The sequence below is a fragment of the Cyanistes caeruleus genome, chromosome 3 (genome assembly GCF_971803275.1).
Source record: "Cyanistes caeruleus chromosome 3, bCyaCae1.hap1.1, whole genome shotgun sequence".
Classification (NCBI taxonomy): domain Eukaryota; kingdom Metazoa; phylum Chordata; class Aves; order Passeriformes; family Paridae; genus Cyanistes; species Cyanistes caeruleus.
Window position 1 is genome coordinate 18,657,141 of NC_141703.1, and position 12,203 is coordinate 18,669,343.

The 12,203-nt window shown below is 40.3% G+C and overlaps 1 protein-coding gene across 4 annotated transcripts; it reads right to left on the reverse strand.

Annotated features, from left to right (window-relative positions):
- Positions 1–500: 500 nt before the first annotated feature.
- LOC111922815 (toll-like receptor 7) lies at positions 501–8,143 on the reverse strand. 4 transcript variants are annotated; one of them, XM_086880078.1, is made up of 4 exons: positions 8,085–8,143; positions 7,950–7,996; positions 6,563–6,691; positions 501–3,997 (listed from the first exon to the last, which is right to left on the reverse strand). In XM_086880078.1, exons 2-4 carry the CDS (start codon positions 7,950–7,952, stop codon positions 857–859), a joined length of 3,273 nt encoding a protein of 1,090 aa, XP_086736204.1. In that variant the 5' UTR covers positions 7,953–7,996; positions 8,085–8,143; the 3' UTR covers positions 501–856. The 4 variants fall into 4 exon arrangements, with proteins under 4 accessions (XP_086736204.1, XP_086736205.1, XP_023774140.2 ...); XM_086880079.1 differs by having other exon boundaries at positions 6,563–6,687; positions 8,085–8,139; XM_023918372.2 differs by lacking the exon at positions 8,085–8,143 and having other exon boundaries at positions 6,563–6,687; positions 7,950–8,074.
- Between the last annotated feature and the right edge of the window lie 4,060 nt (positions 8,144–12,203).

Below are 12,203 nucleotides of genomic sequence, written 5' to 3' on the forward strand. Positions count from 1 at the left end.
AAGCTAGGCAAGGAACTACCAGAGGCAGCTGAGATCACGGAATCATAGAATGGTTTGAATTGGAAGGATCTAGAAGCTAGCTAGTTCTTTGTATCTTTGAACTGATTTTCTCCATCTGCCTTGTGCCCCTCCCTCTGCCCATCTGCTGTCCTGCTCCCTCTCCTTGCACCCATGCAGCAGTCCATGCACAAGGAGTTATCCTTTATCTTATAACTCCTTTCCACATACAGCCCACAAGCTTTTCTGAATTCACATCTCACCTTCCTATTTCAGTCCACACAAATTCTTCCAATTCTCTTCAGATTTGTGAGCTTTTTGACTGTGCAACAAAGGGAGAGTTCCTGTACCAGACCCAAGCCCCTGAAATCAGTCACAGAATTTGCTCTCCCCAGTTTCCCCACTCAGACAGAAGTGGAAGACTCAGAAGCTGTAAGCCTAAAATAAAAAAATCTTTGATTTTCCCAACTCCTAAGATCAAAGAATGAGCTTTTATAAAGCTATTTCCAGACACAAATGTGTAAGCGACTTCATTTCGTGATTTTCATAAATACAGCAAATAGAGAAAGTATACATTTTAATTAAAATCCCATTTATTCCAGCATTGTCTGAAGTGCAACTTTAGGCATGGTCCAACCACTCCTTCACTCTGTACACCTGAGCATGTTGACCAAGTGTCTAATCCACACTTGCCCCAACCACAGGAGATGCTGGAGGCAAATATTGAACTAAAAGCTGGAAGTGGTGATTTTCTGCAAAAGTGACTTCCAGGGGGTAGTGCATTGTTTCTTGCTGTGCACTAAAAAGTGTCAAGCAAGGTGAATGTGCATCATGACAATATTTAAGGGAAAGAGTAGAACTAAACAGTTTCTTGGAGCAGCTTGTTGTAAGCCAGAGAATTGCTCGTAGCTATGGCATTTTTCAGGCACTGCCAGAAGTAGGGCTGAGACTGAGGATTAGTTGGCCATTCCAGGACTGAACTTCTGCACAGCCTCTTCCTCAGACGGACGTAGCGGGACTGCTGCAAAACCTTCTCAAGAAATATCAAGATAATGACATCCATTTTTTCGTCTAGAAGGCGCTGATGAGCCATATAAAATGTTGTCTTGAAGCGGCCACTTTTAATATACCTGTTGGTCAGCACAAATATGGTCTTTTTGCTCAGCTGAATGCTCTGGGAAAGGTTGTCAAAGACCGGCTGTCCTGGGAGCCAGTCCCTTCCTTCCAGGCATAAATTGAACTGCCTGGCTTTTTGGTTTTCCAGCCTTTCCACCAGTTCTTGCAGCACCCACTCGTTCACAGCAGGATCTTCACTGTCATAGGCAATAAAGGCATCGTAGCAAGCGGCTGGTGACGACAAGCGCTGATAGCCCTTCAGCTTGGCAGCGCAGTAATGGTAGCTGTACCACACATCCCAGAAGTAGAGATGGCTCATCACGGTGAACACCAGCAGGCCGAGGACGGCTGAAGTTGACAGAGCGTACAGGATCAAATAGGACGTGTCCAGCTCACAGGTGTACAGGTCCAGGAAAACCACGCTCCTTCCCTTATGTGCCCCTGGGCCAGCACAGGTGACGTCCGTGGCCAGAAGAGGAATGGTCACCTGCGTCCGGTTGATCCACCAGACAAACCACACAGCCTCACAGTTACACTTAAAGGGATTGCCGTGCAAAAGCAGCATCTTCAGGTTGTTAATGACATTTTCCGGGAAGCTAGATCTCTTAATTATTTCAATCTTGTTTGAGCTGAGGTCCAAGTATCTCAGTTCAAAAGCACCCCTGAGAAAATGTTTGGTTAGCACGTGAATGCGATTGTTTCGCAGGATCAGTTCCCGCAGCGATGAAGTGCAGTTGGACAGTTCTCGGGGAACGTTAGTCAGAAGGTTATTGCTCAGGTCCAGAGTTACCAGGTTCTTCAGAGAGGGGAGGTTTCCCCAGATGAAACTCTTCAGCTGATTATTCGTTAAGTTGAGCACCTTGAGACTGGGAGGCATTTTTTCAAAAACGCTATGAGGCAAAAAGCTGAGTGAGTTGAAGGAAATATCCAGTTCTTCCAGGCTGGTCAGATTCTTGAAGAATGACAAGTATCTATCATTACCATCCTTCCAGAGAACATCTAAGTGATTTCCTCTGAATTCTAAAATTCGAAGAGATTGACTTTCCATTCCTGTATCAATAGTGCTGGAAATATCATTGTCATTCATCATCAGCTTCCTCAAATGGGGTAGGTTTTTCATAAAACTTAGCACGTGAGTAACACCTTCTGCCAGAAAGTAATAGTTGTTATTGCTCAGATCTAGAATTTCTAAATATTTTAGTTCTTTGAAAGCAGTTTGGTATAACAAATCGACCCTGTTGTTAGAAAAATCCAGATATTTCAATCCAGACAAGTAAAAGAATTCACTTCCATTCAAAGTTTGACTTATTGCATTACCTGACAAGTTAAGACATTTCAGGGAGCTAAGCCCCTGAAAGTCAGAGGGGTTAACAAAAAATACATTGTTTCTGCTTAAATCCAGTGTTTTTCCATAGTTAAGGCAATCTTCCTTAACTAAAGACTGGTAAGAAGAATCCTCTTTGTCTTTGGAACGACAACTTCGCCCATACACATCATATCTAAAATAATGCATCTCTTGTTGTACTTGTCTGTTGTATTGCTCAACTGAAATGGCAGGATTAGAGCAAAATCCATAGAGGTTGCTTTCCCCTGAAGAAGGAGAAATTTTATTCACTGAGAGATCAATGAACTTAAGAGCTGGGAATTCATCAAACACAGTTAGGTTTGCAATTTTTATAAAATTAGTCCCGAGATCCAACATGGTTAGATTCTTAAGACTGAGCAGTGGATATAGATTTTGTGCCCTCAGTTCTTTAAAGACATAACCCTTGAGTCTCAGGATTTCCAGGTTAGAGAGTGTAGAAAATGTCTCTGAAAGATCCAAGAAGGGAGAATACACCTTCAGTTCAAAATTAAAGGACAGATCAAGCTGCACAAGGCTGGGAATAAATGTCAAAAACTGAGCATCTCCAATCTCCTTCATGAGGAAATTTCGGGAGAGGTCAAGTTCTTTGAGATTCCTGAAGTTTTTAAACCAGCTGCTGGGTATGCTCTGTAGAGAGTTACTGTGAAGCCGCAAAATTCTTAATTTTTCCAAAGAATCAAAAGCATTTGAATGTATCTGAATCGAGCTCTTGGGACAGGGAATGCAGGGATATGGGGCATTATAGCAACGTGGGCAATTGCCACTTAGGTCGAGAATTTCTAGGTTGGGAAGACCACTTAAATCCTGCTCTTGAATCTCTTGAATCATGTTGTTGTAAATATACAATTCCTTTAAAGTAGATGACAAACTGGGAGGAATTTGTGTTAAGTTGTTGGACTTCAGGGATAGTACTGTTAACTTTTTCAGCCCCAGAAAGGCTGTCTTCTCAATTTCAAATGAAACATTGCATGGATTGCGGTAGTAACAGTTCTGTCCAAGATACAGCACCTCTATGTTCCCTAGCTCCGAGAAGCTGGCTTTTTGGATAGAAAAGATACTGTTTGCTTCCAGACTCAGCAGGCTTAAAGCAGCAGGAAGACCTCGGGGTACTTCTGCCAGCTGGTTTGCATCCAGGTACAATGCCTTCAATCTTGTCAAGGCAGCAAAACTACCATTCTCGATTTTCAGTGGGCTGGTGCACACATGATTTTTGGGCCCCAGTTTGACAGGCACACAGTTGCATCTGAAGTCAATCTCCTCGAGGTTTTCAAGATGATTGAAGGATGTTGGGTAGATATGGGGAATATGATTAATACTCAGCGTAAGGTTGGTAGCATTTCCAGGGATCCCTCTGGGGACTTCTGTAAGGCGCCGGTCAGTGCAGTCCACTGTCACAGCACCTTCTGAAGATTTAACATCACAGGGTAAAGTTTTGGGAAACCAAGCCCCAGACAGCAGCATTGGGAATATGAAGAGCAAGATAAATGGCAATGCATTTGACATCTTTGCACAAGGTACCTAAAATCAAAGAAATATGGACGTATTAGTTTACTGCAATGAAAATATTTCATCTATACACTGGTATATAGGACAACTATACAGCTTAATTCTGGTTCTTGTCTCACACTGACCAGGAATTTATGTTCAAGTAGGATTATAAGTTTCAGGAACGCATATATATATTTTTTCCCCTTGAATACTTTTTTATTTTTATTATCACCACAATTTCTAGTGGTATTTTAAATACCACTTTCTAAAAAATTAATTAATAATATGTCCCGAAAAAGTGACCAGGGGAGATGAAAGTCTGTTTCTCTGTGAACGTTCTTTTTTTAAGGGAAGAGTTATTAAACATCCTGCAAATTGCCATTGCATAATAGCGTAGATGAGCACTTCTTCAAAGTGTATGCAGGATGGATAAAATCTATATTTGCTTAAATATAGCAATCTATATTTAAATCTGTAAACTTTCAAAACTTCACTAACAGGTGACTGAGTTCTTAATTAAAATTTAACATTATCATAAGTATTCTTCCTCTGGTAAGTGTCAGAATGGATATAGAGTTGGCCTAAACCAGTCAATGTCTTTATTTCCATAAAGTTAATTACCAGTTTGCATTTTCACTGCCCAGTAAGGGAAGAGGGACAAGAAAACCATGTATCAGTGTGAGGTGGGAACATGAAAATCAAAGACAGGTTTAAAACTGGGCATGTTCCATAAAAGATTAACAATCAGACTACATAACCAAAGCCAAAATCCCACAGGCATGTTGAGAAGCTCTCAAAAACTCTCTCCCTGTCTGTCAAGTCTTTGTGGTCTTTCCAACTTCATAGATTTGTGTGTATTATGGGAAGAGTTTTTAATCTTTCACAACTTACTAGTTACTTCCTCAGCAGCAGTCAGTGGCAAGGAAACTCTGCCTGGCAGGCTTCCAGCCTTGGCTTTTGTGGCACAGGCAGAGGGGCCCTGACCATCTTGCTCTCTTGCCTAGCATTGTAACTGCTTGTGTCTGGTGCTGGCAAAGAATTTTAAAGACAAGACACCCAATGAAAATCAACAGTCTAATTTCTCCCTTGAAAATTCAGTGGTGGAGGCTTGCATGGCACATAGAGGGCTCTTAAACAATGAGGATTGGTTATGCGTGGCATAATATTGATTTAATGTCAAAACCCAGTTAAGCAGGTGAAAATCAGATAATTAGGTAAAATGTTCAAGATACATGGAAATGTTTTTATCTCTTTAGCTGGTACACAGGAACATACAGAGACCTGCCAACAGTCTGTGTGAACCCTGTGGAGTGCTGCCAAAGCTGTGCCTTGTGGGTGATACAGACTCGGAGGTGAAGTGAGGCTTTCTGTTGCACGTCTTGTTTACTTTGAGCACTGTGTCCCTTGTACAACTTTGTGTTTCTGTTTTACCTTACAGAACTACACTGAATTTACCTCTGCATCTGTGTATCTGGAAGAGTGCTCTAGTGGCCTGCAGGGCAGCAAATGTAAGGGAAGACAGATCAGGTCTCACAGGACTGCACTTCTGCTATCTTAACATCCAAATGGCATCACTTTGGTAATTCCTTCGGTCATCTTTGGAATTACAGAGCCTCAGTATAGAAGGAAATATGTAAAAGTCCACTGCAGACCTTGAATTCAGTGCAACCTGATACAGTGACACAACACTACGGTGCTACCACAACTTCCTTGCCCATTCCCTGGAAGTGCTAGGGTGCCTTCTTTTCCACAGATCCTCTGGGAGAAGGCAAGGTAGCTAAATACCACAGCTGGTTGCCATGGCTGTCATACATACAGTTATTCAGGGAAGGCTCATATGGACTAACCTGGCCATGCCTGTATTCATATTTCATTATCTCCAATTTCTGTGTTTTCATTTGCTAGGTATCAAATTAACCATCATTTGGCTTACTTGAATCCACTGTGGAAACTCACCCAGACAGATCACTGGGTAAGAGAGTTCACCAGCATTTTCAGTACAGTAGCCAATCCACTTTACAGTATTTAAGTTTTCTGATTTCCTGATGTAGAAAAGCACTTTGATAAAAATTATTAATGACAATAATCAGAGTAAGTGGGGAATGAATTTGGAAAATACAAAAGGCATTGATTTTGTCCTAGCACCCATGCTTTTCAGTAGAACCCTTTCTTCTCCAGTAATGTGGTCAGGGATGTGGGAAGGAGAAAGAAGGGCTCTGCCATTGATACTAAATTACATGGGAAATTGAAGGTCTTTGTTAGAGTGACAAAAGACAGTGCCAAAAAAAATCTGGATATAGTCCTGAAAAAAATTTGCCTTCCTTCATTCTTTTCCAGGGGACACAGCATATGATACATGTAAAGAATGTTAGGGGACTAATGGAAAACCGAAGAGGGCCTGTGCTACCAAATGGCCTGTGATGTCCCAGCAGCTGCCTGCCTCATTTCTTGCATTAGCAGACTGATGGACCCCAGGGCTAGTCTAGTTACCCAAGGCAAGTGCCCACAGAGCACAGCAGAGACCTGGTAGGGAAACCACAGAGACTCCCTGCACCACTAGACATGTCACTCCACCATCACATGGGCACATTTTACCTTTATTTGTTGACACACACCGCAGCAAACAATGACGTGCTGGCTGTCACCAGCTGGGGACATGGAATCTGCAGTCACTGAAGCAAATACTGGCAACTGATGCACATCAAAGTCTAGCAGCCTTTCTACCTTTAAATGAAGGAAAGTTATTTAGGTTTTCAAGCTTTAAAGATTTGATAAACCAAATTAAAACACTCTGTTGAAGCACTAGACCAGGGCATGGGCAAGGTGTGATTGCAGTCAAGATTGAAGACATCAACTTTCTACATGAACTCATACTCAGTCTCTGCATGTAGGCCCTTAATTTAAGGTGCTTAACCAAGTTCCTCAATTTACTGTCATCAACCTCAGCAGCACTGAAATTCAAGATAGAGTAGGACACAGGAGGGACAGAGAGAGAGAGAGAGAGAGACAGAGAGAGAGAAAGGGGCCTCTTTGCAGGAGCTCCTCGGTTCAAAGATTGAGGGAGATCTGCCTGAGTACACACAAAGCAGAGATTAATGCTGCACATTTAAGTGACTGAAACTAGGTGCAGTGAATCTGGGGTTTGAAAGTCTTCATGAATACGTTTGTATTCTTAAGAAAAGACTCTTGAGTATTTTACAATGCTCAGATTTTGAACCATCACATATTTCAGTATTTTTAGGAACCTAAGTGTTTGTTGCAGAGCCAGCCTAGCTACTACTATCTTTGTGCTTCATTTCTTCTATGCTCTTCCCTTTCCTGATAATCTTTTAAATGCATTAGCTATTTGAACTGTAAAGATTTACATTCTGGTGCTGTATCTGGCTGTTTGCATGTGTAAAACCTTGCATCCATTGTAGTACCAGAACAAACAAAAAGACTAAGTAAGACCAAAAAGCAATGTTGCCTTGTGCAATGCCCTTGCAAAGAGAGGCTTGCTTAAAATTACAGCTGGAGTATGTGAGCTGTTCTTTTCTCTGTGATCTATGCTTGGCTTTATAAGAAGTTGAAAAAGAACTAATCTTCAGAGTTCAACTGGCACATGCACCAACCCCTAATGATTTAGGGTGATTTTCAAATATTCAACAGTAGTACAGCTATATGTTTCTGAAGGAAGGTTTTCTGTAGAGGTTCCACATGTATTTTAGGTTGTGACAGGAGGAAAGGATAGAGAAAAATAAACACCTAAGAACTTAGAGCATTTAGATAAGACATTCATTACTTGTTCTGTAGCACTGCTGTACAGTAAGTATTAATGCAAATTAATACTTTCCTTCCTAGTCATGATGCACTGCAGTTTCTAACCATAACATTAAAGTGGACCATTAGAAAACAGAAAAGCAAAATATGTTCTTGAAAGTCTTCCAAAACAGTTCCAGTCAAAGATACCTAAGAGCACTTTTAAAATGAAAGTTTAACATACCATTTTCTGTGTGCTTCCAGGTCTGGCAGATTTGATACTGGAAGAGACTGTAAAACACAGCAGAAGAAAACAGCATCAAGGTCTTTGTGCCCAGTGGTTCAGCTGAGGCGCAGGGGAGAATATGACATTACTCACTCACGACAACAGCAGAAATCACTATCACTACCTTTCACCTCGATTGCAACTTGAGAAATAAATGAATGTGAAACAACTGCTGCTAACTTCCTCAAACATCTGTGCTTAAAACAAAAGCACCTCATCTGCTGCTCCACCCCCACAGAAATAACTGAGTACTCTTATTTTTCCCCCTTCAAACAAATTCTTATGTTGCTCATTCATCCACGTGCTGATATTCTCATATGCTGCAATTTGCTCTCTTCTATGCTACTTTTGAACACAGTTTTCATTACAAAGTGTGTTTTACCTAGACACAGTGCCATAAAAAACTGTTAAGACCTACTTAAAAAAGGTTAGCATCCAAGCCACGGGGAATTTCTAAGGCCAGTTGTGAAATATTTGGCCACAAACTTTAAGATTAATCAGCAAGGAGAAAAATGTGTTACATAAGTGTAAGTCAGTCACTTCAGACTAAACTAAGATTTGCAGAAGCTCAAGTTCCTCCTTGCCTCCCCCACCCCCTCTTTTTAGTGTAAGCTGCATGAAAAGAGAGACAGAAGTTAGTTATTGATGTTAACAATAGTTCCATTTTGGAAGTTTAGTCATTCTTACTATTATTTGGCATTCACTCCTGAAGCAAATAGCTTCAAAAACTGGGGCAGTTCAAAGTTGAATACTCTATGGAATAAATGTCTATTAAGTGAATAGGACTTTGGGGAAGGGAAACAAAACCAACGATGATAAAAAAGATAGTGGCAAGGGCACAGGAAATGGCATACAGCAAGGTCAAAATGTGTGGGAGAGTGTAGAAGGGCCAAAGCTTAAAATTACATGGATAGACTTAAGCTGATGACAATCCAGCATTTCACAGAAAATGGTGTCTTTCAGACATTTTAATACTTAGAAGCCTCCATGCTCACCAGAACAAGCTGGCTCAATTTTTAGGATGTTTATTAGCTGGAGTTCGTAGGGGTCTTCCATGCCTTCCTTCACATATTTTTCTTTACATTTGAAATTGTGATTTATAATTTCTCTGCCTATGCTGGAGCTGAGAAATTCATTTCAGGTAAAAGAAACCTGAAAAATGAGCAGGGAAAGAATTTGTAATCATGCTTTCAAATTGCCCGTGTTTAGTGTCTGAGTCATAGAGGTATAAACAGGGAAGGTGTACAGCATCATTGCCATTTCAATCAAAGCCTAGAAAAGGGCTTATTAATTCCCAAATGGTTTAATTCAGGACTGTATTTCTCACCTTTGTGTCTGAATACTAGAAGTACTGCAATGCAGGATGATTCTTCTGCTCTTTACTGATAACTGGATTTTGGTTTTCAAAATACACTGAGATTTTCATTGGGTGCTATACCATAACTAATGCAGAAATCTCACTAGAATCCTGCTGTGTATTGAAAGGCCATTCAAGAAATTTCTGGTAGGAGGAAAACCTTCACTCTACACTAGCAAACATGCTACACAAGCTATTCTGCTCTGGATATTTCACTCTGTATGTCAGAACAAAGGGAAGCTAGCTTCCACTCATTTATAATTATTGACTCTATAGCAAAGATAAGGTGCTTAACTAATTATGAAAGAAGATAATTTGACACAAGCTGGGCTGTGTATGTTGATTTCTTCAGCCATGTCCCTGATATGTAACACCAGAACCCGAGATGCTTTAATGTCTACTTGTTTTGGTTGCAAGTGGGTTTTCTAAATCAGTGTCACCCAAACCTGTAATTTTTTTTCAAGTGCACAGTGTCCTTGGAGATCTTCTTTGCAGTCTAAACCTACAAACTTCAGCTATTTTAATATCTAGACAGACACTCAGCATTTTATTTTGGAATTAAGGCTGATTCTTCTTTATATTAGAAACTTACTGTCACCCATCTAAGAGCAGAGGAGTTTCGATTCTGCACCAAGCGAAACTGCAGGTTTAGCTAAACACTAATAGAAACACAGAGCGTGCTTTTGCTGCTTTTTTCCCCCCTTAAACCTATGAAAACATGGGAAGCAAAATGCAGCAACATATCCCTTCAAAAGGTGGGAGTAAATGCCCAGCAGTTTAGAACTCCAGAATATAGTTTAATTTTTGAAGGCACAGGAAGTCACTGATTTACTGATTTTTAAAGTTCAGTTTCCCTCAGAAGTTTCACAAAAATATCTTTTGCCTCCTCTGAAACACAAAGTAACCAAAATTCAAAAATGTACTTCCTACTACATCACATGTTAGGGGAGGACCCACTGATAAGAGCAAATGTATATTGCTGCTGCTGTGAGTGAAGAATGTAATTTAAAATAAAGCAGGAACACTTAACTGCTTTAGTCCTTCACCTGTGAGTTTGGTCATCAGTTGGCCTGTAATCAGATTGGTGAATTCACCTTTCCTTTTTTCCCCCCTTTGTCTTCTAAAAGAAAACTTACAGCAAGTTGCTTTAAACTATTTATGAAAATCAGGATTCCACTGTGTTCATCTTAAATCTGGGTAGTTTATTTATAGTCCTAAGGTCTTGCAGCAATGCCTTCTTTCTGAAGTGCTGGCACCCTCATTTCAAGAATGAGGATACAATCCCACCTATTCATAGTTAATAAAACACTCAGTGTTATATTGCATAATTCACACAGGAAATTATTCAAGAAAAACAGATATCTTGCTCAGTTTTTGAAACACATAATTTGACTCTTCAAACTGATAGAGACAGATGTACAAAAGAACCAAAAAGAGAAATGGATAGCAAAATTGGGGAAATGATAACAAAATCACTCACAGATGCCTTAAAGCTTCTGTATGTACAATCTGTGTATGTAATGTAAGATCCTTGCTGATAGCCATTACAGAAACGTATTTGCAGGCACTAAAATGAACCAAAACAAGCAGAAGACAGCACTGGAGGAGACTGGCCTACAACAAGGGCAGAGGAAGCACTCAGGGCTCAGATGAACATGAAGAAAATTACAAGGTCTAAAGACCAAACAGAAATTAACCTGGCTACTGCAGAAAAAGTGAATAAAGTGTTCCTATAATGCATTAACAGTCAAAGAAGGGCTAAGAAGAATCTTTATCAGAGTTCAGTTTTGGGCCCTTCAGTACAAGAAAGATACTGAGGCTTCACTTCCCACAGTCCACTACCTCAGCACCAGAGTCTGATCATTTGACATTTAAAACACCTAGGGAGTCTATGACAAGAGCTGCCAGCAAGGCCACAAACATCAGATACTCCTACCAAGAAAGCCAGAAATGCGTACTTGCACTAGGGCAGTGGAACAAGTCAATCTAAAGTTTATGTATAAATATGAGCTAAATCCTTCAATTTCTGCAATGCACTCTGGTATTTTTTTGGTTATCTCAAAAGAATGCTGCTGAGAGAGGGATGTTTCCCACCAGGCTGAACTGTCAGACCTTCAGAGCAGAATCCAGGCATGCACCAGGGAGCATAGAGAATTCAACACACCAAACACCTCACCATTGTCTGTTCCCATGGCTTTCCATTCTCTCAAAATGGACACAGTTTTCACAGAGCTGTTGGAAGTCACCTGTAACTCCTCATAAACATTTTGGGTGCACAAAATGCAGCTCGTAGAGTAAGATTAGTTCTGCAATTTCCCTTCTGCTCTTCCCCCATCTCATCCTGTTAAATGCAATTGAGCAGGATTGCTTCCAACAATCTGATGCATAAAGGAACTGAACTGATACAGTGCAGGAAATGTATTGTATGCCTTTTGTGTAGTATTCAGGGGTAAACTTGGTATAATTATGTGGCCCCAGACTAGGGGCCTACTGACCTAATTGCAAAAAAATGAGATTATGTGATATTACAGTTAAGACATTTCTTTACCAAATGAAACAATATTATAAATTCATTTCCACTGTTATAGTTATGAAAATTCAGCTCTAATGAGGAGCTTCTCTGAGAATAAGCAGCTGAACTGAATTCTCATCACAAGAGTTTATATACTGTTACTGTATTCATCACTGGAAGCAGTACAAGTGAAATTCTGCACAGAAGCAATAGAAAATTACTGGGGAAAAATGAAGACCAAATAGATTTATTCTCAGAGAAACAAAAAAAAAAACCCAAAAAAACTTTCTAAAAACTATCTTAACTGGAATGGAAAAATTCCCTTAGTAACACATCCTTGTAT

What these genes read in the sequence shown, in the direction of transcription:
- LOC111922815 (XM_023918372.2), bottom strand. Translation starts at nt 8,025, where the DNA reads ATGCTGTTTTCTTCTGCTGTGTTTTACAGTCTCTTCCAGTATCAAATC. An exon ending in CTGGAAGCACACAGAAAATG is followed by an intron (nt 6,688 to 7,949) that starts GTATGTTAAACT and finishes ATTTAAAGGTAG; the next exon opens with AAAGGCTGCTAGACTTTGAT. An exon ending in GTGTGTGTCAACAAATAAAG is followed by an intron (nt 3,998 to 6,562) that starts GTAAAATGTGCC and finishes CTTTGATTTTAG; the next exon opens with GTACCTTGTGCAAAGATGTC.